General features: G+C 41.4%; 1 protein-coding gene across 1 annotated transcript in view; it reads left to right on the top strand.

The window, feature by feature from the left end:
• Positions 1-26846, top strand: part of LOC123786619 (uncharacterized) — a 128670-nt gene that overhangs the window by 96408 nt on the left and 5416 nt on the right. Inside the window, exons 18-20 of the mRNA XM_087865597.1 lie at positions 20562-20693; positions 25009-25030; positions 26754-26842. Of these exons, the coding sequence (XP_087721723.1) occupies positions 20562-20693; positions 25009-25030; positions 26754-26842 (243 nt within the window). The remainder of the gene's footprint in view (positions 1-20561; positions 20694-25008; positions 25031-26753; positions 26843-26846) is intronic.

The raw sequence follows: 26846 nt of genomic DNA, 5'->3' as shown, positions 1-26846 counted from the left end.
CATTTCATCATAGTGTATTTCATTTGATATTTTAACTATGTAGTAAATATAGGTATATTTTAGACATAAGACTCCCCCCCCATTTCATTTAATTTGAAAAGAGGTATATATCCTATGTGTGCAATTTTAAGGTTTGCACATTTGAAATCATAAATGGAGACCTTTTGCATATGAAATTAAGGTAATTTGCTGAATAAGATGCAAGGGGGCATAATCATTTGGGGGGAAGAAATAATGGCTTATACTGCACAGACCTGCTATAGTTACTCAATTATATATCTGGATAGGGGCAATAATAGGACAATACCCCCATTTTTTTTTCCAATTTATGAATGATTTCAGAAACTAAATGTGTCACATTTTCATTCCAAGATAAAGCAATCAACAAATCTGTTGTGCCATTATTCTTTAAATTTTTTTATTCATGTATAAGTAAGTGTTATATTAGTGTCAGGTGTGCAATATGATTCTACCACTGTATACATGACTCTGTGCTCATCACCATCAGTGTCCTCTTAATCCCCTTCATCTTTTTCACCCATCCCCCCACCCACCTCTCCTCTGTCAACCATCAGTTTGTTCTCTGTATTTAAGAGTCTGTTTGGATTCATCTTTTTTCTTTGTTTATTAAATTCCAGATATGAGTGAAATCACATGGTATTTGTCTCTCTCTGACTTCTTTCGCTTAGCATTATATCTTCTAGATCCATCCATGTTGTTGCAAATGGCAAGATCTCAACTTCTTTTTAATATCTGAGTAATGTTTTATTGAATATATACTACATCTTCTATATCCACTAATGTATGGACGGACACTTGGGTTGCCTCTGTATCTTGGCTGTGGTAATAATGCCTCAGTTAATGTAGGGGTGCATCTCTCTTCTCAAATTAGTGTTTTCATTTACCTTGGGTAAATGCCCACTGTGGAATTACTGGATTGTATGGTATTTAGAAATTTTGTGAGGAACCCACATCTTGTTTTCCGTAGTGGCTGTATCAGTTTGCATTCCCACCAGCAGTGCATGAGGGTACCTTTTCCTCCAATCCTCAACAACACTTGTTATTTCTTGTGTTTTTTCTTCTACCCCTTATGATGTGTGTGAGATGATATCTTATTCTGATTTGAATTTCCCCCATGATTAGTGAAAGTAAGCATCTTTTCAGGTGTCTGTTGACCATCTGTATTTCTTTAGAGAGAAATGTCTATTCATGTCCTCTGCTTATTTTTAATTGGATACTTTGGGGTTTTTTTGGTGTGGCATTGTATAAGTTCTATATGTATTTTGGATATTAACTTCTTATTAGACACATCATTTGCAAACATCTCGCATTCAGTATATTGCCTTTGTGTTTTGTTGGTAGCTTCCTTCACTGAGCAAAAGTTAATATTTTGTTGTAATCCCAGTTAATTAATTTTGCTTTTGTGGCCCTTGCCAGAGGAGACCTAGCTTAGAAAATTGTTCCCATAGCTGATGTCAAAAAAATTACTGCATGTATTCTTTTAGGAATTTTATGGTTTCAGGTCTCACATGTGGGTCTTTAATCCATTTTGAGTCTATTTTTGTGGGTGGTGTAAGGAAGTGGTTGGTTTCATTGTTTTGTGGGTGGGCGTCCAGTTTTTCCAGCACCATTTGTTGAAGAGACAAGTCTTTTCCCCATTGTGTATTCTGGTCTCCTTTGTCATGGATGAATTGACCATATAAAGATGGGGTTATTTCTGGACTGTCCTATTCCATTGATCTGTGTATTCATTTTTGTGCCAGGTCATATTGTTTTGATTATTACAGAGTTATAGTATGTCTTGAAATCTGGAATTGTGATACCTCCAGTTTTGTTCTTTTTCAAGATTGTTTTGGTCATTCAGGGTCTTTGTGTTCTGTACAAATTTTAAGATTCTTTATTCTGGTTGAGTGAAAAACTGCTGTTGGTATTTTGATAGGGATTGCATTAAATCTGTGGGTTCCCTCAGGTGGCAGGGACATTTTAATATTGGTTCTCCCAATTGATGAACATGGAATTTGCTCATGGATTTGCTTCTGTCATCTTCAGTTTCTTTCGCCAGTGTTGGATAGCTTTCAGAGTACAGGCATTTCACCTCCTTGGTTCAGTTGATTGCTAGGTATTTTAAACTTTATGGTGCAACTGTCAACAGGACTGTTTTCTTAATTTTGGTTTCTATAACTTCATTAGGAGCATATACAAATGCAACATATATAAATTTTGTATCCTGAAGCTTTACTGAATTTATTGATTGCTTCTAGGAGTTTTTTTGGTAGAGTCTTTAGGGTTTTCTCTGTATAGTCTCATGTCATAGTCTCATGTCATCTACAGATAGGGAAAATTTTGTTTTTTTCATTACCAATATGAGTGCCTTTTATTTCTTCTTGTCTGATCGCTGTGTCTAGGACTCAGTAATATGTCGAGTAAATGTGGTGAGAGTGGACATGTTTGTCTTGCTCCTGAACCTAGAGTGAAAGCTCTCAGTTTTTCAGCACTGAGGGTGATGTTAGCCATGGGTTTTTCATAGCTGACCTTTATTCTGTTGAGGTATGTTTCCTCTATTGCTACTTCGTTGAGCATTTTAATAATGAATAGATGTTGTCCTCGTTAAATGATTTTTCTTCATCTATTGACATGATCATATAGTTGTTTTTCTGTCTCTTGTTACTATGATCTGTCGCCTTGATTTGTGCATATTGACCCACCCTCGCATCCCTGGAAGAAATCCCACTTGACCGGGGGGAATGGTTTTTGTTTTTTAATGCCCTGTTGGATTCAGTTTGCTAAAATTTTGTTGGGAATTTTTGCATCTAGTTTCATCAGAGATACTGGCCTTTAGTTTCCTTATTTTGTAGTGTGTTTATCTGGTTTGAGCATCAGGGTCATGCTGGCCTCATAGAATGAATTTGGAAGCTTATCCTTCTCTTCTGTATTTTAGAATAGTTTGAGAAGAATAGGTATTAAATGTTCCTTAATTATTTGGTGGAATTCAGTTGTGAAACCATCCAGTCCTCATCTTTTGGATCAGAGGTTTTTGATTACTGATTCAATTTCATTGCTAGTAATTGGTCTGTTCCAATTTTCTGTTCTTCATTCCATTTTAGAAGCTTATATGTTTCTAGCAATTGATCAATTTCTTGTAGGTTGTCTTATTTGTTGGCAGATAAGTGTTCATAATGTTCTCTTATGATCCTATGTGTTCTTGTGATGTTGGTTGTTAATTCACCTCTTACATTTTTGATTTTATTTATTTTTGTCCTCTCCTTTTTTTAAAAACATATATTTAAATTCATTTAATTAACATAGACGGTATCATTGGTTTCAGACTTACAGGTCTGTCATTCATCAGTCTTATATTAACATCCAGTGCTCATTACATCACATGCCCTACTCAATGTCCATGACCCAATTACCCCATCCCTCCACCCCCCCTCCCCTCCAGCAAACCTCAGTCGGCTTCCTATGATTAAGAGTCTCTTATGGTTTGTTGCCCTCTCTAGTTTTGTCTTCTTTTAACCTCTTTCCTCTCTCCCCCTATGATCCTCTCTTTTGTTTCTTAAATTCCAAATACTAGTGAGATCATATGATAATTGTCTTTCTCTGATTGACTTTTTTTGCTCAGCATAATACCCTCTTTCAATCCACATCACTGTAAATGGCAAGATTTCACTTTTGATGGCTGCATAATATTCCATCTTAGCTATCTATCTATCTATGTATCTATCCATCTATATATATCACGTCTTCTTTATCCATTCAATATGTGTCGATGGACATCTGGGCTCCTTTCATAGATAGTCTTTGTGGACATTGCTGGTATAAACACTGGTGCCCCTTCAGATCAGTACATTTGTATCTATGGGGTAAATACCCAGTAGTGCGATGGCTGAGTCATAGGGTAGCTCTATTTTCAATTTTTTGTGGAACCTCGGTACTGTTTTCCAGAGTGGCTGCACCAGCTTGCATTCCCACCAACAGTGGAAGAGAGCTCCCCTTTCTCCACATCCTTGCCAACATCTGTCGTGTCCTGACTTGTTAATTTTAACCATTCTGACTGGTGTAAGGTGGTATCACATTGTGGTTTTGATTTGTATTTCCCTGATGCCAAGTGATGTGGAGCATTTTTTCATGTGTCTGTTGGCCGTTTGGATGTCTTCTTTGGAGAAATGTCTGTTCATGTCTTCTGCCCGTTTCTTGAGTGGATTACTTGTTCTTTGGGTGTTGAGTTTGATAAGTTCTTTACAGATTGTGGATACTAGCCCTTTATCTGATATGTCATTTGCAAATATCTTCTCCTATTCTGTTGGTTGTCTTTTGGTTTTGTCAACTGTTTCGTTTGCTGTGCAAAAGCTTTTTATCTTGATGCAGTCCCAATAGTTCATTTTTGCCTTTGCATCCCTTGCCTTTGGAAATGTGTCTAGCAAGAAGTTGCTGTGGCCGTGGTCACAGAGGTTACTGCCTGTGTCCTCCTCTAGGATTTTGATGGTTTCCTATCTCACATTTAGGTCTTTTATCCAGTTTAAGAATGGTGTAAGGAAATGGTCCACTTTCTTTCTTTTCTGCCTGTGGCTGTCCAATTTTCTCAACACCATTTGCTGAAAAGACTATCTTTTTTCCATTGGATATTCTTTCCTGCTTTGTCAAAGTTTAGTTGACCATATTGCTGAGGGTCCATTTCTGGGCTCTCTATTCTGTTCCATTGATTTATGTGTCTGTTTTTCTGCCAGTACCATACTGTCTCGTTGACTACAGCTTTATAAGACAGCTTGAAGTCCGGAATTGTGATGCCACCAGCTTTGGTTTTCTTTTACAACATTCTTTTGGCTATTTGGGGTCTTTTCTGGTTCCATACAATTTTTAGGATTATTTCTTCTAGCTCTGTGAAAAAAGTTGATGGTATTTGATAGGGATTGCATTGAATGTAGAGATTGCTCTAGGTAGCATAAACATTTTAATAATATATGTTCTTCCAATCCATGATCATGGAACGTTTTCCCGTGTGTGTGTGTGTGTGTGTGTGTGTGTGTGTGTGTGTGTGTGTCTTTCTCAATTTCTTTCATGAGTGTTCTGTAGTTTTCGGAGGATAGATCCTTTGCCTCTTCGTTTAAGTTATTCCTAGGTATCTTATGGTTTGGGGTTCAATTGTATATGGCTTCGACTCCTTAATTTCTCTTTCTTCTGTGTCATTGTTAGTGTATAGAAATGCAATTGATTTCTGTGCTTGATTTAAACGTGCCACTTTGCCGAGTTCCAGTATGAGTTCTGGCAATTTGGGGGTGGAGTCTTTTGGGTATCAGCATCATGTCGTTTGTGAAGAGTGAGTTTGACTTTTTCTTTGCCAATGCCTTTTATTTCCTTTTGCTGTATGATTGCTGAGGCTAGGGCTTCTAGCGCTATGTTGAACAGCATTGGTGATAGTGGACGTCCCTGCCATGTTCCTGACCTTAGGGGACAAGCTCTCAGTTTTTACCCATGCAGAATGAATGGGCTTTTCCTAGGTGGCTTTTATGATATTGAGGTATGTTTTGTCTATCCCTACACTGTGAAGAGTTTTAATCAAGAAAGGATGCTGTACCTGTCAAATGCTTTTTCTGTATCTATTGAGAGGGTCATGTGGTTCTTGTCCTTTCTTTTATTAATGTTGTGTACCCCATTGATTGGTTTGTGCTGGTTGAGCCACCCTTGCAGCCCAGGAATAAATCCCACTTGGTCATGGTGAATAATCCTTTTAATGGACTGCTGGATCGTATTGGCTAGTATTTTGGTGAGAATTTTTGCGTCCATGTTCATCAGGGATATTGGTATGTAATTTTCCTTCTTGGTGAGGTCTTTATCCGGTTTTGGGATCAAGCTAATGCTGGCCTCATAGAAAGACCTTGGAAGAAGACTTTAGTTCTTTAAATGTTTGGTAGAATTCCCCTGGGAAGCCATCTGGTCTGTGCTCTTATTTGTTGGGAGATTTGTGATTATTGCTTCAATTTCCTTGCTGGTTATGGGTCTGTTCAGGTTTTCTTTTTCTTCTTAGTTCAGTTTTGGTAGTTCAGACATCTCTAGGGATGCTTCCATTTCTTCCAGATTGCCTAATTTGTTGGCATGTAGTTGCACATAATATGTTCTTATAATTGTTTGTATTTCTTTGGTGTTGATTGTGGCTCTCCTCTTTCATTCATGATTTTCTTTATTTGGGTCCTTTCTCTTTTGGTAAGTCTGGGCAGAGGTTTATCAATCTTACTAATTCTTTCTAAAGAACCGGCTTCTTCTTTCATTGATCTGTTCTACTGTTCTTTTGGTTTCTATTTCCTTGATTTCTGCCTTAATCCTTATTATTTCTCTTCTCCTGCTGGGTTTAGGCTTTATTTGCTGTTCTTTCTTCAGTGCCTTTAGGTGTCAGGGTAGGCTGCATTTTGAGACCTTTCTTGTTCTTTGAGAAAGGCTTGTAGTGCTATATGCTTCCCTCTTAGGCCTGCCTTTGCTGCTTCTCAAAGGTCTTCAATAGTTGTATTTTCATTTTCATTTGTTTCCATGAATTTTTAAAATTCTTGTTTAATTTCCTGGTTAACCCATTCATTCTTTAGCACGATGCTCTTTAGCCTCCATGTATTTGAATTCTTTCCAACTTTCCTCTTGTGATTGAGTTCCAGTTTCAAAGCATTGTGGTCCCACAATATGCAGGGAATGATCCCAGTCTTTTGGTACCAGTAGAGAAATGATTTGTGACCCAGTATGTGATCTTTTCTGGAGAATGTTCCATGTGCACATGAGAAGAATGTGTATTCTGTTGCTTTAGTTTGGAATGTTCTGAATATATCTGTGAAGTCCGTCTGGTCCAGTGTGTCATTCAATGTCCTTGTTTCCTTGTTGATCTTCTGCTTAGATGATCTGTACATGGCAGTGAGTGGGGTGTTAAATTCCCCTACTATTATTGTATTATTGTCCATGTGTTTCTTTGATTTTGTTATTAATTGGCTTATATAATCGGCTGCTCCCCTGTTCAGGGCATAAATATTTACAATTGTTAGATCTTGTTGGATGGACCCTTTAATTATGGTATAGTGTCCTTCCTCATCCCTTATCACAGCCTTGATTTGAAATCTATTTGTCTGATATAAGGATTGCCACCCCAGCTTTCTTTTGATGTCCATTAGCATGATAAATGGTTTTCCACCCCCTCACTTTGAATCTGGAGGTGTCTTTGGGTCTGAAATGAGTCTCTTGCAGACAGCATATGGATGGGTCTTGCTTTTTTCTCCAATCTGATACCCTTTGTCTTTTGATTGGGACATTTAGCCCGTTTACATTCAGAGTAATTATTGAACGATATGAATTTAGTGCCATTGTATTATCTGTAAAGTCACTGTTTCTGCCTCATTTATCCTAGCACTTAGAACCTCCATTTTTTATTGCATCTCATTAATAGCCTTTTTGATTTCGAGTTGGTTAGATTTTAGTTCTTTTATTTCTCCAGAAAGGGATTCTGTAGTGTCTTCTATGCTTTTTTCAAGCCCAGCTAGTTATCTCTATTGAACTCTACTTCCAACATCTGACTTACGTCCATACTGATTAGGGACCTGGCAATCAGCACTGCCTCTTGTTCTCTTTTTTGAGGTGAGTTTTTCCATCTTGTCATTTGGTGCAGTGAAGAATAGATGAGTGAGAGAACAAAATACTAAAACGGCAACAACGACCCCAAAGAAATATACACCGAACGATACTCTGGATCCTGTGTGTATTTTGGTCTGTTTGTTAGAAAACTAGATCCCAAAATCGTAAAGAAAGAAAAACTTACATATGTACCAAAATAAAATTGAATACAATGGAAAGATAGAATGTAACCGTACAAATGGAAATTAAAAGACAAAAACCAAAGAGGAAAAAAAAGGGAAAATAAAAGAATATACACTGATAGGTGAACAGAACACTATATCCTGAGTGTATTTTGGTCAGTTTGTTAGAAGAAACTACATCTCAAAATTGTAAAGAAAGAAAAGCATATTTATATATACAAAAATTAAACAGATTGAAAAGATAGAATGTATCTGTAAAGATGAAAATTTAAAGAGACTTTAAGAAAACAAAATGAATAAACAAAAAAAAAGAAGAAGAAGAAGAAGAGGGGGAAAAAAGAGAATATGATCAGACAGGTGAAGAGAACTGAACCATACACTAGATTCTGGTTGTATTTTGGTCTGTTAGAGGAAACTGCATCCCAAAATTGTAAAGAAAAAAACTTGAGTATTTACAAAAACAAAATTAAATACAGTGAAAGGATAGAATGTAACTGTACAAATGAAAATTTAAAAAGATTTTTAAGAAAGAGTTGATGAAATAAGAAATGGGTTGAAAAATGAAAGAGAAAAAAAATTAAAATTGAAAGACTCGAGATTCCTGGGGAAACAACCATGAATTCTATATACTATATTCCCCTAGTGCTGAAGTTTTGCAGTTCTCAATGATTGGTATACTCGGTCTTGAATGGATATTCTTGGAGATCTTGGGGAGGGGCCTGTTGCCTTGATTCTCAGGTATTTTTGTCAGGGCTGAATTGTAGCGCCCTTGCCAGGGTCCTGGCTAAGTAATCTGGTCTAGTTTGCTCTATGTGGCTTTTGTTCCCTGAAGGGTTTCTGCCCAGCTTTAGCGGATGTGAGAATGAAAATGGGGGCCTCCCAAACTCCAGTCCCGGATCCGGGAACTCGGGGACCCACCCCTGAGTGCTACCTCAGGGAAAAGCAGTCAATCATTCCTATCTCCCTGGTCTCCGCCCGCTCTCTGTGCTCACCCAGCCTGTGACTGAGCATCTGTATCTCAAGCCTGGATGCCACTGGTGTCTCTAAACCCTGCAGACTCCTGCAGTGCACACCCTGAGCTGTTCCTCCCTGGGGAGGAATGGGGGATTCTGCTGGTTCTGCCATTTGCTGGGCCCCTGCTCAGAGAGCGGTTGCCTGACCATTCTGCAGTTCATGGTATATGGCATCCCTGCGCTAAGAGCCCACTCCTGGGCTCACTGATTCCAGGTGGCTCCCTGCTCCGATGTCTGCGAGCTCTGCCACACTCAGGCACCCCTGTTATTTCTGTGACCCCGGGGATCCCGAGACCACACTAACCCACCTAGGATTCTGCCCTGTTTTGCCACCTGGGCACCTTTCAGGCAGGGACATCCCTCACTGGAGCAGACTTCTAAAAGCTCTGATTTTGTGCTACATTTCTCTACCACTTTCTTGTAGCCAACTAACAGAGGTTCCCTCCCCCTGCAGTTTATCTTCCCGCATATCACCTCAGATTCACTTCACACCTCCTACGTTGGAGAAGGTGGTCACTTGTTCTATTTGGAGAGTTGCAGCTATTCTTTTATTCCATCTTGTGTTGCGTTCACAGATGTTCCAATGGTTTGATAGCTATCTAGCTGAATTCCAGGAACCGTATGAAATTAAGGTCTTCTGTTCCTCCTCCATCTTGGATTCTCTCCAGGAATACATTTTAAATCGCAACCCAATATGTTTATAGATACGTAACAAAGAAGAGTTAATAGAATAATATTTATTCTAGCCTGCAATACGTTATGATGGACTTTATTCTACTTCATTTGTCTTTGATGCCATTTGCAACCTATGAAAATGCCCAACAATAGAGAAATGATTAAATTATTCATGGTATTTAATATTATATAACTTAAAAACATGATGCAGGTAGTTATTTGTAACATGGAAAAAACACAGTATCTTGTTGAGAGGGAAAGGGCTGTGAATGAATGTAAATATTATGCTATTTGTTGAAAAACAAAGTTTGAAAGGATACACGGGCCAAAAATTTAACATGTCCTTCTTTCGTAATAATACGTTCCTGTGCTTTCTGAATGTCTACCTTCGAAACATAAAGGCATGCAGCTAATATTTATTGAACATTTACTATGTGTGCCAGGCACTGGACTCAAAGCTTTACATGTATTACTGTTTCATTTCAGCCCCTCCAAACCTGAGATGGTATAACCGTCTATTTTGCAGAGTGGAAATGGAGGCTCAAAGACTCACAGTAAACTGCCTGAGGTTGGAGTGAAGAAAAGGGCAGATCTGGAGCTCAAAGCCATGTGTATCTGACAACAGAGTTCATGCTTTGCATGTTAGGCTGTGCTGCCTCAGAGAGAGTAGACCGGAGGGTGCCTGCCAGTTAGCATGGGCCAGATGTTACTGTGTGTAACTAGTAGCCCTGTGTCTTAGCAGCTTCTAACGAGGGAAGTATCTTTCTTGCTCCTGCCAGACACCCACATGGTCTTCCTGGGACCAGGATAAAAGCAGACCCACCGTAGGTAACTGCCAGGTGCTATATGAGATGGACAGAGGGGATGCCAGACTCAGTTGTCCCAAGTGTTCTGTTTGAGGTGGCACCCCTCACTCCCACTCACATCTCACTGGCCAGAGCACGTCACAGGGATGCATCTAACTTCCAGGGTCAGATGACACCCTGACATGCTTGGTGGAGCCTACTGGGGCCACCACATGGTGCCACCCCTTCTAGGGGACTGTGCAGGGGCAGAGGAGGTGCATGGGGCATTGGTAGGAAATGACAGCTGGACTAAGTCAGGATGAGTTTGCTTTATCCTTGACCAGGTGGAATTTGTCTCAGAACCGCCCAAAACCATCACTGGCAAGATTAAAAGGAGTGACCTTTGGAAAAAGGAGTTCAGTCAGATGTAATCAGCAAAACCCTCAGAAACCACTGTGTCATCTTTGCCAAATCCCTGGCTGCCTCAGTTTCCCCACTATGGAGAGTGTGAGGGGGGGAGTGTTGGACGTTGATTTGTAAGAGCACCACATTTCAGCATTTTTGTTCTTTTAAATTAATGTCAGTTACTCTCCTGCTTCCAAGTCCCCGAGTGAGCGCTCAGAATGTGGCTGGGGTAATAAACGGATATCAGCATCCAAGGGGACTTGTGTTGTGCTTTTATTCTGTGAATGAACCAGTGCTAAATGCTGTCCCTCCATGATTCTCCCCAAGCCCCAGCAGAGAGGACTCTCGGGCCAGATTCTCCTCCTGGTTCCAGGGGCCCTGGGTGACTCCTTTTGTCTATTCAACAACCAGGACACAGAGATCTGGGGAGGGACCCTTCCTTGGCCCCAGGTGTCCACCTCTGCCTGGCTTGCCCATGCCCTGCTAGAGGGTGAGGTCAAGGCCAGAGCTAGTGAGGTGGCTGGGGAAGGGGAAGGGGCCGAGGGCAGCCCAGCCTGGTGAGTCCACTTGGCTGCCAGACCATTCTTCACTGCTCCATCCAGCCTCCCATGGATCTGCTCCCTCTGCTGCCTCTGAATGCTGCTGCTGCTGCTGTTGCTTCCAGATGCCAGCCTTTATCAGCACAGGTGTGGGAGGGATCTGCCCTGTGGGGACCCAGGAATCCTGTAAGACTCCTCCAGTCCTTTCCAGGGGTGCCCAATCCCCCATTCCTTCCAAGGTAAGCCCAGGAGCTGCATTTCTCAGCCCTCCCTAGGGGACCCCACTCACTCACCCTTCCCAGGGCCCAGGAATCCCTCAGCCTCGCCAGGGGCCCATAACTCTGTCCACTCTTCATGACCTCCTCCTGCCATCTGGAGCCTGAGAGATGATGTGTGCAAAGCACACGACTTAGCACAGGCCTGACACAGGAGGGACCTGTGGTTGTCACCAGTGCAACACTGGTGTGACATAACAGCTGACGTGAGGCACCAGATCTGGGAGACACTTGCCCCATGGAGACGATGATACTGATGTCCAAAGGTGCTCAGCATGTGTCTTTCACTTGGCCTCCGCACAGTTACGGACACAGGCGTGGACACTCGCAGTTCACTGAAGGAAACCAGCCCAGGGTCACACAGCTGGTAAGCAGCACAGCTGGATCTCAAACTCTCGGCTCCCGGCCCTGTCTCCAGGGGCCACGAAGGGCTTTGTGGATGGGAGGCTGACACTGGCTTTGGGGACACTTTTCACCTCCATGAGTGATCTCACCTGTTTGATGCCCCCAAACTCTGTTCACTGCTTCTTCTTTCCCTGCTCCCTGTTCCAGTTATAATCAGGTGACCCTGGCCATCCTTCATGGAATTCCCTAGTCCCCCTTATAGCCTGGGCCTCTCTCTGTTCACTTTTGGGCTAGTCTGACTCCACCCCTTCTGTACCTGGTCTCTCCTTCTATAACCAGGACAGCCCAACTCTGGGGCTCTTGAGGCCTGCAATGGCATCTAAACAGAATTTAATACTAATGTTTTGTGATCCTTCTTTTGTTTTTGTTCGCTTGTTTTTTTATCGTTTCTCTATATTTATGTTAAAGATACTGTTTTCCTAGTTTAGCAGAGCTAGAATGGTTCCTATTTACAAGAAATTTGCAAAATAATGAAGTGGTGTTTTGTAGAGCACTGATTTTCAGCTGCCTTGGGCCTGAATGAGTTGGGGAAACATTGTGTTAGTCCTAGAGAGAAACAGTTTAGGAAGTGCCGCTCAGGACAGGGCCCAGGAGAGATGATCACAGGGGTTCATCGAGTAACCTGGGCCCCTGGATCTCCCAGGAGAGAAGCTGGTGAACGTTTTCTCTTAAAATGCTCTCATTCCTGGAGGTCCCAGGAGATCCCATGAGAGTCAGCTTGGATTGATTCCCTGTGTGGTTCATAACGTAAAGCCCAAGCTAATGGGTAGGAGGGTCATAGAGATAAGTGACAGATCTACCGCTGTTTGCAGTATTAAAATGTCTTGGTCAATTAGGGATGATTTTGAGACCGTACAATCTTCTCACACCAATATTCCAGGAATTTCTGTCCAGAAGACGTATTTGATTATAATTTTATGATGCTCATTTCACTGAGTTCCAACATCGCTCTTTTTCTTTGGGATTTCTTTACTCTTATTTACAGAGTTACTTCTCAAATTCTAAACATACGGGAATTTCTAGTTAGCTTTTTATAGTGATTTCTAGCCCATTTTATTACCAAAATGTACTCTGTGTGATTTCACTCCCTGGAAACATTGAAATTTCCCCTGTGGACAAAATAAATCGGGTGTATTTTTGTAACTGCACCCTGTGTGCCTACAGTTAATGTGTCCTCCACAGTGGTATAAGGATGTGGACAGATATGTGGAGATAGCTGTGGGATTCAGATGGTTTGCTTTCAGGACCTACATCTTATGGATGTTCAATCTGCACTGAGTTGCTGAGAGGGGGCTGAAACCTCCCACCCTGCTTGAGTATTTGATTGTTGTTGCAGTTCTATCCTCCTTTGTTTTTTATGTTGTTCAGCCAATGGCCCTAGGACGGGAGTTGGGAAAGGAAGGAGAGAGCGCCCAGAAGAAGGAAATACATAGCCATCCAAGCCTCACTCAAAAGAATAGAAAAATCTAAAATGCAGTTTTTATATTCTCACCTCCAGAAGCTGGAACAGCAACAGAGGGACGGGCCTAATCCACGCATGAGGAAACAGTTGACCAAGATTAGAGCAGAAATCAATGAATTAGAAACCAGGAGTACAGTGGAGCAGATCAACAGAACTAGAAGCTGGTTCTTTGAGAGAATCAATAAAATTGACAAACCGCTGGCAAGACTTATCCAAAAGAATAGAGAAAGGATCCAAATTAATAAAATTATGAATGAAAAAGGAGAGTTCACAACCAACACCAATGAAATTGGAAGGATTATTAGAAACATTTATCAACAGCTCTATGCCAATAAATTAAGCAATCTGGAAGAGATGGAGGCCTTCCTGGAAACCTATAAACTACCAAGACTGAAACAGGAAGAAATTGATTTTTTAAACAGGCCAATTAATTATGAAGAGATTGAGTCAGTGCTAAACAACCTTCCAAATAACAAAACTCCAGGCCCGTACGGTTTTCCTGGGGAATTCTACCAAACAGTCAAAGAAGGAATAATACCTATTCTCCTAAAGCTATTTCAAAAAATAGAAACAGAAGGAAAGCTACCAGACTCATTCTATGAGGCCAATATTACCTTGATCCCCAAACCAGGCAAAGACCCCCTCAAAAAGGAGAATTACAGACCGATTTCCCTAATGAATATGGATGCCAAAATCCTCAACAAGATCCTGGCTAATAGAATCCAACAGTACATTAAAAGGATTATCCATGATGACCAGGTGGGATTCATACCTGGGATGCAAGCGTGGTTCAACATTTGCAAATCGATCAACGTGATACATCATATCAACAAGAAAAGACTCAGGAACCATATGAGCCTCTCAATTGATGCAGAAAAAGCATTTGACAAAATACAGCATCCTTTCCTGATTAAAACCCTTCAGAGTGTAGGGATAGAGGGTACATTCCTCAATCTCATAAAAACCATCTATGAAAAGCCTACAGCAAATATCATTCTCAATGGGGAAGAGCTGGAAGCCTTTCCCTGAAGATGAGGAACACGACAAGGATGCCCACTCTCGCCACTATTATTCAACATAGTACTAGATCCTTGCAACAGCAATCAGACAACAAAAAGGGATAAAAGGTATCCAAATTGGCAAGGAAGAAGTCAAAATGTCTCTCTTCACAGATGACATGATACTCTATATGGAAAACCCAAAAGAATCCACTCCCAAACTACTAGAAGTTATAGAGCCATTCAGTAATGTGGCGGGATACAAAATCAATGCTCAGAAATCAGTTGCATTTCTATACACAAATACTGAGACTGAAGAAAGAGAACTTAGGGAATCCATCCCATTTACAATAGCACCAAAAACCATACGTTACCTTGGAATTAACTTAACCGGAGACGTAAAGGGCCTATATTCTAGAAACTATAAGTCACTCTTGAAAGACATTGAGGAAGACACAAAAAGATGGAAAACTATTCCATGCTCATGGATCAGAAGAATTAACCTAGTTAAAATGTCCATGCTACCCAGAGCAATCTACACTTTCATTGCTATCCCGCTCAAAACACTGATGACATTTTTCAAAGAACTGGAACAAATAGTCCTTAAATTTGTATGGAACCAGAAAAGGCCCCGGATCGCCAAGGAACTGTTGAAAAGGAAAAACAAAGCTGGGGGCATCACATTGCCGGATTTTGAGCTGTTCTACAAAACTATGATCACAAAGACAGCATGGTACTGGCACAAAAACAGACACATAGACCAATGGAACAGAGTAGAGACTCCAGAAATGGACCCTCGACACTTTGGGCAACTAATCTTTGATATAGCAGGAAAAAACATCCAGTGGAAAAAAGACAGTCTCTTCAATAAATGGTGCTGGGAAAATTGGACAGCTACATGCAAAAGAATGAAACTTGACCAATCTCTCACACCATACACAAAAATAAACTCCAAATGGATGAAAGACCTTGATGTGAGACAGGAATCTATCAGAATCCTAGAGGAGAACATAGGCAGCAACCTCTACGACATCAGCCAAAGCAACCTTTTTCATGACACATCTCCAAAGGCAAGAGAAACAAAAGATAAAATGAACTTGTGGGACTTCATCAAGATAAAAAGCTTCGGCACAGCCAAGGAAACAGTCAAAAAAACTAAGAGGCAGCCCACGGAATGGGAGAATATATTTGCAAATGATGCTACAGATAAAAGACTGGTATCCAAGATCTACAAAGAAGTTCTCAAACTGAATATGTGAGAAACAAATCATAAAATGGGCAGAAGATAGGAACAGACACTTTTTCAATGAAGACATACAAATGGCTAACAGACACATGAAAAAATGTTCAAAATCATTAGCCATCAGGGAAACTCAAATCAAAACCACACTGAGATACCACCTTATGCCAGTTAGAATGGCAAAAATAACAAGGCGAGAAACAACAATTGGTGGAGAGGATGTGGAGAAAGGGGAAACCTCCTACATTGTTGGTAGGAACGCAAGTTGGTACAGCCACTCTGGAAAACAGTGTGGAAGTCCCTTAAAAAGTTAAAAATTGAGGTACCCTATGACCCAGCCATTGCACTACTGGGTATTTACCCCAAAGATGCAGACGTAGTGAAGAGAAGGGCCATATGCACCCCAATGTTCATAGCAGAATTGTCCACAATAGCTAAATCGTGGAAGGAACCGAGATGCCCTTCAACAGATGACTGGATTAAGAAGTTGTGGTCCATATATACAATGGAATATTACTCCGCTATCAGAAAGAACGAGTTCTCAACACTTACTGCAACATGGACGGCACTGCAGGAGACAATGCTAAGTGAAATAAGTCAAGCAGAGAAAGACAATTATCTTATGGTTTCTCTCATCTATGGAAGATAAGAACTAGGATGATCGCTAAGGGAAGAAAGGTATAAAGAATGGGGGGTAATCAGAAGGGGGAATGAAGCATGAGAGACTGTGGACTCTGAGAAACAAACTGAGGGCCTCAGAGGGGAGGGGGTGGGGGAATTGGATAGACTGGTGATGGGTAGTAAGGAGGGCGCGTATAGCATGGTGCACTGGGTGTTATACGCAACTAATGAATTATCAAACTTTACATCAGAAACCAGGGATGTACTGTATGGTGACTAACATAATATAATTAAAAAACATTAAAATTAAATAAATGAATACATAAATAAAAAATAGAAAAAAAGAGGGAACAGGGACCTGGGTTGGGAGGGAGCAGAAACAAGAAGGTCTGCCAACGTTCCAGAGAAGACCTGTCGTTGGGATGGTGTGTGGTGAGACGACAGTTGGGAAGGGGATACTTACAAACGAGGTCACACGGGGTGTCCATTATGATGTACCAGGGGCAAAGGCAGCTGATCGGTCGAGAGAAAGTATACAGCCTCTGTGTTGCTAAGGATACCTTCAGTCAGGTTAAGGCTTGGAAGGAGGTGGATCCTCCTCCAATCGTTTAACCTGCTACTGTATCCTGCTGACCTAGTGATTTACTAACCTGCTGACCTACTAACCTTTCTGAACCCTCCTGCCTCCCCTTGAGTACTTGATCTGACCCTGACACTGTCCGAGACCTCCTCTTGTCCTGACAAACACCTTCCCCAACCCTACCCTCTATTTCCACCTTACCCCCATCCCTATTTACCACCCTATCCCCTCCCACCACTCCCTACCCCACCCCCCCCACTCCCACAACACCCCCGATCTCCACCTCCTCCCTGGTGCCCCAGTGTCCCTTGAAAGGACCAAGACATGAAGGTGCAGAGACTGTTCTGGCTGCTCTTGTTCCGGTGTCCCGGTTCCCCAAACCCAAATCTGAGTAAACATGGCACTTCAGTGGTGTCTTCCTTCTTTTCTTTTTTTTCAAGATTTGATTTATTTGAGAGAGAGAAAGGGCACAGGTGCAGAGGGAAGGGCAGAGGGTGAGGGACAGAGAGAATCCCAAGCCAGCTGTGTGGTGAGCCCAGAGCCTAAAGAGGGGCTCAATCTCAGGACCATGAGATCACGACTTGATCCAAACCAAGACTTTGTCACTTAACTGACTGAGCCACCCAGGTGCCCCAAAGCTGCTGGTAGTGTCTTCCTTCCTAGTGGGTTCTTTGACACGGTGGTTAAATAACAGCTTTTTCCTGGGGTTCTTGATGGGAACTTCAGAAGACCTTCACATTTCCCTGAAGACCGAGCACCACAGGGCAGGTTTCTCGGTCAGCCTGAAGGGGTTGTGGCCACAACTGTCCACACCAAGTTCTACATCCTGTCTGCGCTGCTTGGTCCAAAAACCACAGTGCTGGCAGGATGGAAACCTGAAAATACTAGGTTTATGGTGTCAAGAAGGAAGGATTTGTGAAGATACGAAAAGCCATTGAGCTCTTTGTCTTAAAGAGGGGGCTTAGATGATATGTACATTATATCTCATTAAAATTGTCCTTAAAAATGTCAGGAACTCGAATTTAATAGGAACTATGGGTATTAGACTGGCTTCTGGAAGCCCGGTGAAGCTGCTGCTTCAAGCCTTGTAAATTTAGGGTCCATCTTATGTGTAGTTTGTTTTCCTATCAGCACATTGTTGATATTTGTGGAGTTTGGCAGCCCTGGGAACAAAGATATCTCAAGCATTGGTGTTGGGACTAGAGTGTTAAAAAGTGAAATGTCCTGGGCGCCTGAGTAGCGCAGTCATTAAAGCGTCTGCCTTCAGCTCAGGGCGTGATCCCGGCGTACCGGGATCGAGTCCCACATCGGGCTCCTCCGCTATGAGCCTGCTTCTTCCTCTCCCATTCCCCCTGCTGTGTTCCCTCTCTCACTGGCTGTCTCTCTGTCACTCTGTCACATAAATAAATAAAATCTTTAAAAAAAAAAAAAGTGAAATGTCCTTTGTGCTCCATGCTTCCTGGTTTGTTGACTTTTAACAAGTTCTGAGTCAGCCCTTTCCTTCTGGTCTTGGAGGCTGTCCCCAGGGACTCTGTGTCCCACCAGGTCCATGGGAGCCCTGAGATGCCCAGCAGACACTAAGTGACCTTATTCTGCTGAGACATCTGTCATGGGAAAATCACTAGGAGTGGTGGGATCAGGAAGTGAATGAGTTGTCGTCCTTTCTTAGGCCAAGTATGTACAGAGTGTTGATTTCCCCAAAGTAAAAAGGTCCTGAACGTCCTTAGGATTGTCCAAATATAAAGAAATACCTGGTTTCCAGTGTGAATATTTCATTTTGTCATTAAAAAGTAAAACCTGTACCCTCAGGAGAGAAAGAAAGAGACAGACAGGGAACACCCCTAGAAATAAGTAGACTTCTTTAGATTGGCTTGCACCAGATTCTTACAGAGAGATCTGGAAAGTGTCAGTAGTCAGGAAGGATCCTTATACTGAGGCAGAATCATTCCACACAAATACCTCCAGTCAAAATAGACTCTGTTCTGTTTCTTTTGAGTCTTCAAAGGAGGACATTTCTTGGTAGTCTTGATTGGAATTATTCCCCTCTACCCAGTCATCGTCTCAACTGCATCAGTTCAGCTTTCTCACCCTGCCTCATTTCTGGGCTCTTGCATGAACTAACTGGTCTTGCATTTCCCACCTCCACCTGCTCATGGCCACTGTCTCTGAAAACCTAGTGTTATTGGCCCCATTGGATGTCATCCAGTTAAGAGTCAGCTGCTGGTCAGCATCCAGACAGCTGCCAGATGTACCGAGTGCCCACGACTGGGGGTGTTTTACATTCATGACAAGATGGCCTCTGTCTTGTGTGCAATTGATCCCCGTGATCAACCATAGTGCTGACAGCTACTGCTCTCTTTCAGACAGTGGCTATTCAAAGACAGTGTATGTTTCCACCAGCACACATTTTCCTGACCTCAGCAGTGAGGGCTGAAGATGGAAATGTTATAGATTTCAGGGGCTACTTTCTAGAGAGTTGTGTTTGCACAAAATTCAAGCTTGGTGTGAGTTAGTACAAATTGCATCATGAACGTCTTTTCTCCTGAAATACTTATAACTCTAGTTTTTGTAAAATGAGATGTGTTCTTTATTTTGGGGTCCATCTCTAGGAATTTAGTATTCTTTTAGAATTCAGGGGCCTCTGGATGGTTCATGCAGTTAAACGTCTACCTTAGGCTTGGGTCATGATCCCAGGGTCCTGGGATTGAGCCCTGTCTGGCTTCCTGTTCAGAGGCAGTCGGCTTCCTCCTTTCCCTCTGCCCCTCCCCCAGCTCATGCTCTCTCTCTTTCAAATAAATAAATGCAATCTTTTATTTTAATGTTTTCTCTCTTTAAAAAGTTAAATTTTATAATTGCTACTGACTGATTTAGTTACAATACTAAGAAATAGGAACATGGATTCCTTTCATTGGCTTTTTGGAGATAGGTGTTCGAGTAACTAAAACCTCACAGATATCCTCAAAATATACAAGATCACCTGATGATGCAAATCTTTATGTACTTCAGAAATCTGATGTTTTGGACTGTGATTCAGAAACAAAGTGAGCATTGAAAGAAAACATCAATGTTTTCAGAAACCAAACAATAACTATAATTTATTTTTGTTGGAATAACAATCCCATGTTATATTAATGAGTTAATGAGAAACCTCCTGTCTGTCTCACTTATGTCCTTATCTGAACATCTGTCCATATAACATTCTCATTTTTATCTCTAGTACATGTTTTATTCTTGCTTTCTCTTGTTTTTCCATACATGTTGGGTGTATTTTTTGAAATGTTCCAAAGGAGTTTATCCAGGTCCTTCATGGATGTACAATAGAAGTCACTGACTTCTTACCTACTCTAAGTTTACATTTACTTGCATTGTCTATTTTATTTTGACTTATAAATTCTTAAGTTCTGTTAGCTATAGAAAAAATATCTGCAATGTGCTTGTAGGGAAAATAAAATCTCTTAAGATTTGCCTATTAGATTTTTCCTGCAGCTTCCATGTTGTATGATCACAACATCTTTTTAAAGAATACAGTTTGTTGATATTTGACATAGGTAAGCAGCAATGAAACCATCACCAAGTAAGAGAGCAAACACACTCATCAGTCCCCAAAGTTGGCCCCTGCTCCTTTGTAATCCCTCTGTGCTCCTTCTCCTCCAGGAGGAGGCAGTTGAGAGGTGTGCTTACTTCCTGGAGGCTGGTGGGGAGTCTGTGAAGTTGATTCCTTGTGACATATACATTGTGAATGTCGTTGAGATTCTTCATTATCTCAAATGTTATTTCAGCTTGTCCACGTTGTGCCTGACCGTTTCATTCTCGGCCTTGATGGGGCTGGAGTTCTGTGGAACTTTCCCATTCTTACTGGCTATTTGGGCATTTGTGCCTTTCTCATTTACATCTGGAGAACCGTCCTCGCTGTAAGTATACCAAAGTACCTGATATACTTTTATTCATAAATAAGCAGAAAATTTTATAGTCACTGGACATTTTTATATCCATTCAGTACTAAAAATTTCCCTCTAATAATGTCAATTTTGATTATCACCTAGATTGAAATAGTTTTAAATTTCTTTTTTTTGGAACATTACACAGTATTTTATTTTCTTTAATGTTTTTTTTTTATTATGTTAGTCACCATGCACATCCCTGGTTTTTGATGTAAAGTTCGATGATTCTTTAGTTGCGTATAACACCCAGTGCACCATGCAAAACATGCCCTCCTTACTACCCATCACCAGCCTATCCCATTCCCCCACCCGTCTCCCCTCTGAAGCCCTCAGTTTGTTTCTCAGAGTCCATAGTCTCCCATGCTTCATTCCCCCTTCCGATTACCCCCCCCTTTCTTTATCCCTTTCTTCCCCTAGCGATCATCCTAGTTCTTATGTTCCATAGATGAGAGAAACCATATGATAATTGTCTTTCTCTGCTTGACTTATTTCACTTAGCATTATCTCCTCCAGTGCCGTCCATGTTGCAGCAAGTGTTGAGAATTAGTTCTTTCTGATAGCGGAGTAATATTCCATTGTATATATGGACCACAACTTCTTAATCCAGTCATCTGTTGAAGGGCATCTCGGTTCCTTCCACGATTTGGCTATCGTGGACAATGCTGCTATGAGCATTGGGGTTCATATGGCCCTTCTCTTCACTACGTTTGTATCTTTGGGGTAAATACTCAGTAGTGCAATGGCTGGATCATAGGGTAGCTCAATTTTTAACTTTTTAAGGGACCTCCACACTGTTTTTGGGAGTGGCTGTACCAACTTGCATTCCCACCAACAATGTAGGAGGGATCCCCTTTCTGCACATCCTCTCCAGCAATTGTTGTCTCTTGCCTTGTCAGTTTTTGCCATTGTAACTGGCGTAGGGTGGTATCTTAGTGTGGTTTTGATTTGAGTTTCCCTGATGGCTAATGATTTTGAACATTTTTTCATGTGTCTGTTAGCCATTTGTATGTCCTCACTGGAAAAGTGTCTGTTCATATCTTCGGCCCATTTTATGATTTGTTTACTTGTTTCTCGCCTATTGAGTTTGAGAAGTTCTTTGCAGATCTTGGATACCAGTCTTTTATCTGTAGTATCTTTTGCAAATATATTCTCCCATTCCGTGGGCTGCCTCTTAGTTTTCTTGACTGTTTCCTTGGCTGTGCCGAAGCTTTTTATCTTGATGAAGTCCCACAAGTTCATTTTATCTTTTGTTTCTCTTGCCTTTGGAGATGTGTCATGAAAAAGGTTGCTTTGGCCAAAATAGTTTTAAATTTCTATTGAGGTGCCTTCTTGATCCATACGTGTGTTTTTCTTTATGTTCAAGCATAATTAGCAAACGGTGTAATATTAGTTTCAGGTGTACAACATGATTCAACAATCCTATACATTTCTCAGTGCTCATCACAATAAGTGTACTCTCAATCCCTTTCACCTCTTTCACCCTTTCCTCCTCTTACCCTCCAACCCATGTGTTCTTCAGAAGTGTGTTGTTTAATCTCCATTGTTTGGTCATTCTCCAGCTATCTTTATGTTCTTGATGTCTAGTTTGAGTGATTTGTGGTCTGAGAACATACTTCCTGTGGTTTCTATTCCTTTGGTTGTTCAGATGTATCTTATGGCCCCGAGTATGGCCTCTCTCAGTGACTTTTCCATGGGAGATTGTGAAGAATGTCTGTACTTCTGTTGTTGAATGAAGTATTCTGCAGATGTTAATGGATGCCGTGGATTGGTGATGCTGTTCAGTTCACCTGTGTTCTCATGGAACTTCTGTATCTGCTGGATCTGTCAATGACCGATAAGAGGATTTTGAATTCTCCAGCAGTAGGAGTGGATTCATCTATTCCCACCAGCAATATTTTCAGTTTCTGCCTCATGTACTTTGACTCTCTGTTGTTAATGCACGCACATTAGAAATTGTTATGTCTTTTTGGAGAATTGACCCCTTTACCATTGAAGTAATGACTGTCACTACCCCTGACAGTTTTCCTTACCCTGTAGTGTGTTTTGAAGGATCATTTCAATGGCCGGGTTTCTAGTTTGATGTTTCTTTTAACACTGTAAACATTTTGTCCTTCTTGATGGCATGGTTTCTGAGAAGTGTGATGTAGTTCTTATCCTTGTTCCTCTTGGGTAAGGTGTTATTGCTCCCCTCCACCTCCTTCAGACACCTAGCCCAACCCCTGCTCCAGATTTCCAGAATTGTTTCTTTGTCTTTAATGATCTGTAGCTGAATAGTCTAGATCAGGCATTGTTAGTGTTTTTTGTTTGTTAGTTGTTTGTGTGTTTGTTTTGGTATTTATCTGGCTTTCGATGTTTTGAGCTTCCTGGATCTGTGATTTGGTGACTATATTAATTTTGGAAAATCCTCAGTCATTGCTTCAAATATCTCTCCCTTCTCTCCTGTAGGAATAGGTATTCCTATAATTTGTGTGTTACATGTTTTGTATTTGTCCCACTAGTCTTGGATTTTCTGTGCCGTCTTTGTAATTTTTGTCTTTGTGTTCTCTTTTGGAATTTTCTACTGGAATTTCTTTAGGCTCAATGATTCTTTCCTCTGGTATGTTGAGTCTGTTAAGGAACCCATCAAAGGCATTCTTGATTTCTGCTATGGTGTTGTTGTCTAGAATTACATTAAAATCTTAGAGTTTCATCTCTCTGTGTACATTCACCATCTCTTCTTCCTATTGTCCATTTTATTCTGAGATCCAGTATCATACATGGAAGGGACTTGTAATTCCTAGCCTGCTTAATCCCATCATCTCTGCCACGGGAAGTGTGTTTCTAATGCTTGCTGTTGTGGTTTTTACCTGTAGTGTGCCCTGTAAGGTTGTGTTGAAAGGTAGGTATTGTGTCCTAGTAAAGAAACTTAGATAAGTGGACTTTAGGGTGATGTTTTCTACTTAACTGGCTAGGGGTTAGACTGAGTTTACTCCCAGGTGAGACAGGGAGGAGAGAGCACTGGAGTTGAGTATTTGCCCTCAGCTCTATTGCTTAGTCTTTGGGAAACCCCCAATTAGGCTGTGGTGACATATTTCACTTGAGGGCAGACCTTTCTGAGAAGAACAGAAAGCTTTTGAGTTTATTTCTAAATGGGAATTTTCTCCCTGTCCCGGCCAATGGAGAAAGCTTCCCTTCAGAAAGAAAACAAAAATATTAAGTATTTGGTGTGCCCCATCCATCTTTTCACTTTTCCCGCCTGTGGGGCTGGGTGACAAGGGCCACGGAAGCTCAGAGGTTCCTAAGCAGCACGTGAAATTAATGGAATAGCCATGATTTTCTGTTTGCCCTCCACTGATGCACATTCCCCAACAACATTATCATGACTGGCTTGTTGATAGTGTGCTGATATTCCAATATCCTGGCAAGATTTGGGGGCTGGCCTCAGCCTCTCATCATCCTGTAAAACTTTTGAACGGGGAAATATGCTAATGGTGTCAAAATGGGGTCTTGCCTAGATTTTATTGAGCTATAATTTATCTGGGTGACTCGATTCTGGGGAGCCTGGTTCCCCTTTTTCGAAACATCAGCTGTCATTTCTGTTGTTGCTCATGCTTCATCACTCGCCACGTGCCACTCTTTTTCTCGTCGATGGCTTTCATTTCTTTTTGATGACCCTCCATTTGTAGTAGTCTGGGAAAATTCATAACACCTTGTGTGCTGTAACTGCATGTGAATTCAGCAAATAGCCAAGTCTTTGTAAGATTTCAGAAAGGCTTTCTAGAGAAGGCAAGAAGCATATCTTTCTCAGAGTTTTTGCTTGTTCGCCTTCCTCCCTACCGGCCTGCCTTCCTTTCTTTCTTCCTTCCTTCCATTTTATATCTTTCAGGATTGAACAATAATCCCAGGTTCTAAACTTCAGTGTGGATATTGGTTACAAAACAGTTAGGGAAACGATGAATTAATGATTATTTTTTAAATGTCCACCCGATCCCTTGTCAAAATTGAATAGGGTGAACGTTCATTTAATAGAATGTGAATAGATTTTGAGGTAAAACGTAAGTTATACACCTTTGTGCTCTTTATCAAAAATGAATTGTGAACTATGATGACTCAGAGAAAGTCATAGATGAGTTTCATAGTTAGAAATGCTAATTTTGTCTTCTTTCTAATCCTGTGAATTCATTCTGCTAAGTAAAATGATTACTGTAACTTCTTTGGATTACTATTTCAGTATTTATCTGAACTGTAGATTTTTTCTAGTAATATGTTTTGACATCAAACTTAATTTTGTTTCTTCCACTCTTAGATTGCCCCTCGACAATATGAAGGTAAGATTTCTGGCTTTAGTTTTCTTTGTAATAAATTCTCAGTACCGGTGTTTGATGTGGGTGTAATTTGACTAGGGATAAATGTGGTGACTTCTGATGTCTAATTGACTTGTTAAGTCTTGAAAATCTTTCTCTTCTCCATGTGGAGTCTAAGCGATAATGTGGAGGGTGTTGCCATCTCTTAGGAGACCAGGAGGAGGAACACCTCATGGGAGGAGGGAGAACAAAAAGGGTGTAATTTTGCAGAGAGAAGTTTAGGAGGCAAGTGAGGATAGGAGCCTGAGGTCTGGAGTGGGTACTTTGCCATGACCTGGCTCTTGGTGAAATGTGATGATGAGAAAACACTCTGAGTCTATCAAGCAGGCTACACTTGGAGAAGAAGACAGGTATTGCCAGGCAGAGTGTGTGTCACAAGAGAGGTTTAAAGCATGCTTTTGAGTTTGAAGTGGAGGGAGCCTTTCCTGCCAGGGGAGAAGGAGTGGAAAGGAACGTGTGCCAGGGGTGGTAATGTATTGTGTCCGGGCCTCATGGATTGTGGTGATTCCATGGTGCTGTCTGACGGCCGAGGTGGCTGCCTGGCCCTTAGCAAACCCTCGAATGCTGGTGTTTGTCCCTGTGAGTGCAGCAGTGGTGGTGGTGAGAAGAGAGATCTCGGGGCACGAGAGCACTCACATTGGGCCAATAGAAGAGAATCTGCACTTGAGGTAAGATGAGAGACTTATTATTTTTTGAAAGATTTGGTTTATTCACTTGACAGAGAGAGAGCACAAGCAGGCAGAGTGGAAGGCAGAGGGAGAGGGCGAAGCAGGCTCCCAGTTGAGCAGAGAGCTGGATGTGGGACTGGATCCCAGGGCCCCGGGATCATGACCTGAGCTGAAGGCAGTCACTTAACCAACTGAGGCACCCAGGTGCCCCAAGATGAGAGAATTAAGTGCCTGTTAGAGGAGTCTGTGTTCTAGAGCTTACAGGTGTTATCCACTTGTGATAGGGAGCTTCATGAGGGTTGTTTTCCCTTAAGGATGGAGGGTGGCATTCTCAAGTTGGGCTGAGAAAACCTTGTGTTCCAGGGAGTGTGAGTTACCAGGCACTCCAGAGACTCTGTGTAACATGGAGAGTGTACCCAAGTGTGTTTGATTCCAAAGATCTGGTCCTCCAGAGCCCCCAGCCTGGGGTTCCTGAAAGGCAATCTGTGAGCAGCAGGAAGTCATGGAAGGCCTTTGAGTAGCCACTCAGTTGACATTTTGAGCTTTCCTTGTGTGGAATTCCAAGTAGGACCTGGAAGTAGACGTGGCGCTGAGCAGGAGCAAAGGATGGTTTTGTTCATTTTGGGTTGTTTGCAGGGACCTACTTACGTACCTTAATCATTGGAGGAGAGAGATGTTAGTTGAAAGGATGCTTGATTTTTCTGTTACATCTCTGGTGATGACATAAGTATTTGCAGTGATTGAATTTTCCAAGAATGATGCTTACAGATGGGAGAAAAATAGAAGACATTTGATTGTGTTTCTCTATTTCTGAAAACATTTTAAGTAGGAATCTCCCTGAAATAGGTTGTCTTAGGTTTCAAATGCTGCTAAACCTTGCTTTTTCAGGCACAATGGGAATGCTATCAAGTTAGTTACACCCAAGTGTCCAAGAATGTGTCTCTGGGGCTATTACAGTGGGATTATTCGATGTCACTGGTTTTGCTAATTATCTTAGAAATTCTTTTTTCTCCTTTTAGTTACTTTACAACAAATAGCTGAAAAGATCCATCGGCTTAAAAATGAAAACAGGGAACTTGCTAAAGAAATATCCATTTGGGAGGAGAAGGTAT

This window comes from Ursus americanus, chromosome 2 (assembly GCF_024610735.1).
Source record: "Ursus americanus isolate L20-20 chromosome 2, mUrsAme1.1.p, whole genome shotgun sequence".
NCBI classification, from domain to species: Eukaryota; Metazoa; Chordata; class Mammalia; order Carnivora; family Ursidae; genus Ursus; species Ursus americanus.
The sequence above is the reverse complement of the archived record's forward strand: the minus strand, read 5'-3'. Positions and strand labels throughout refer to the sequence as shown.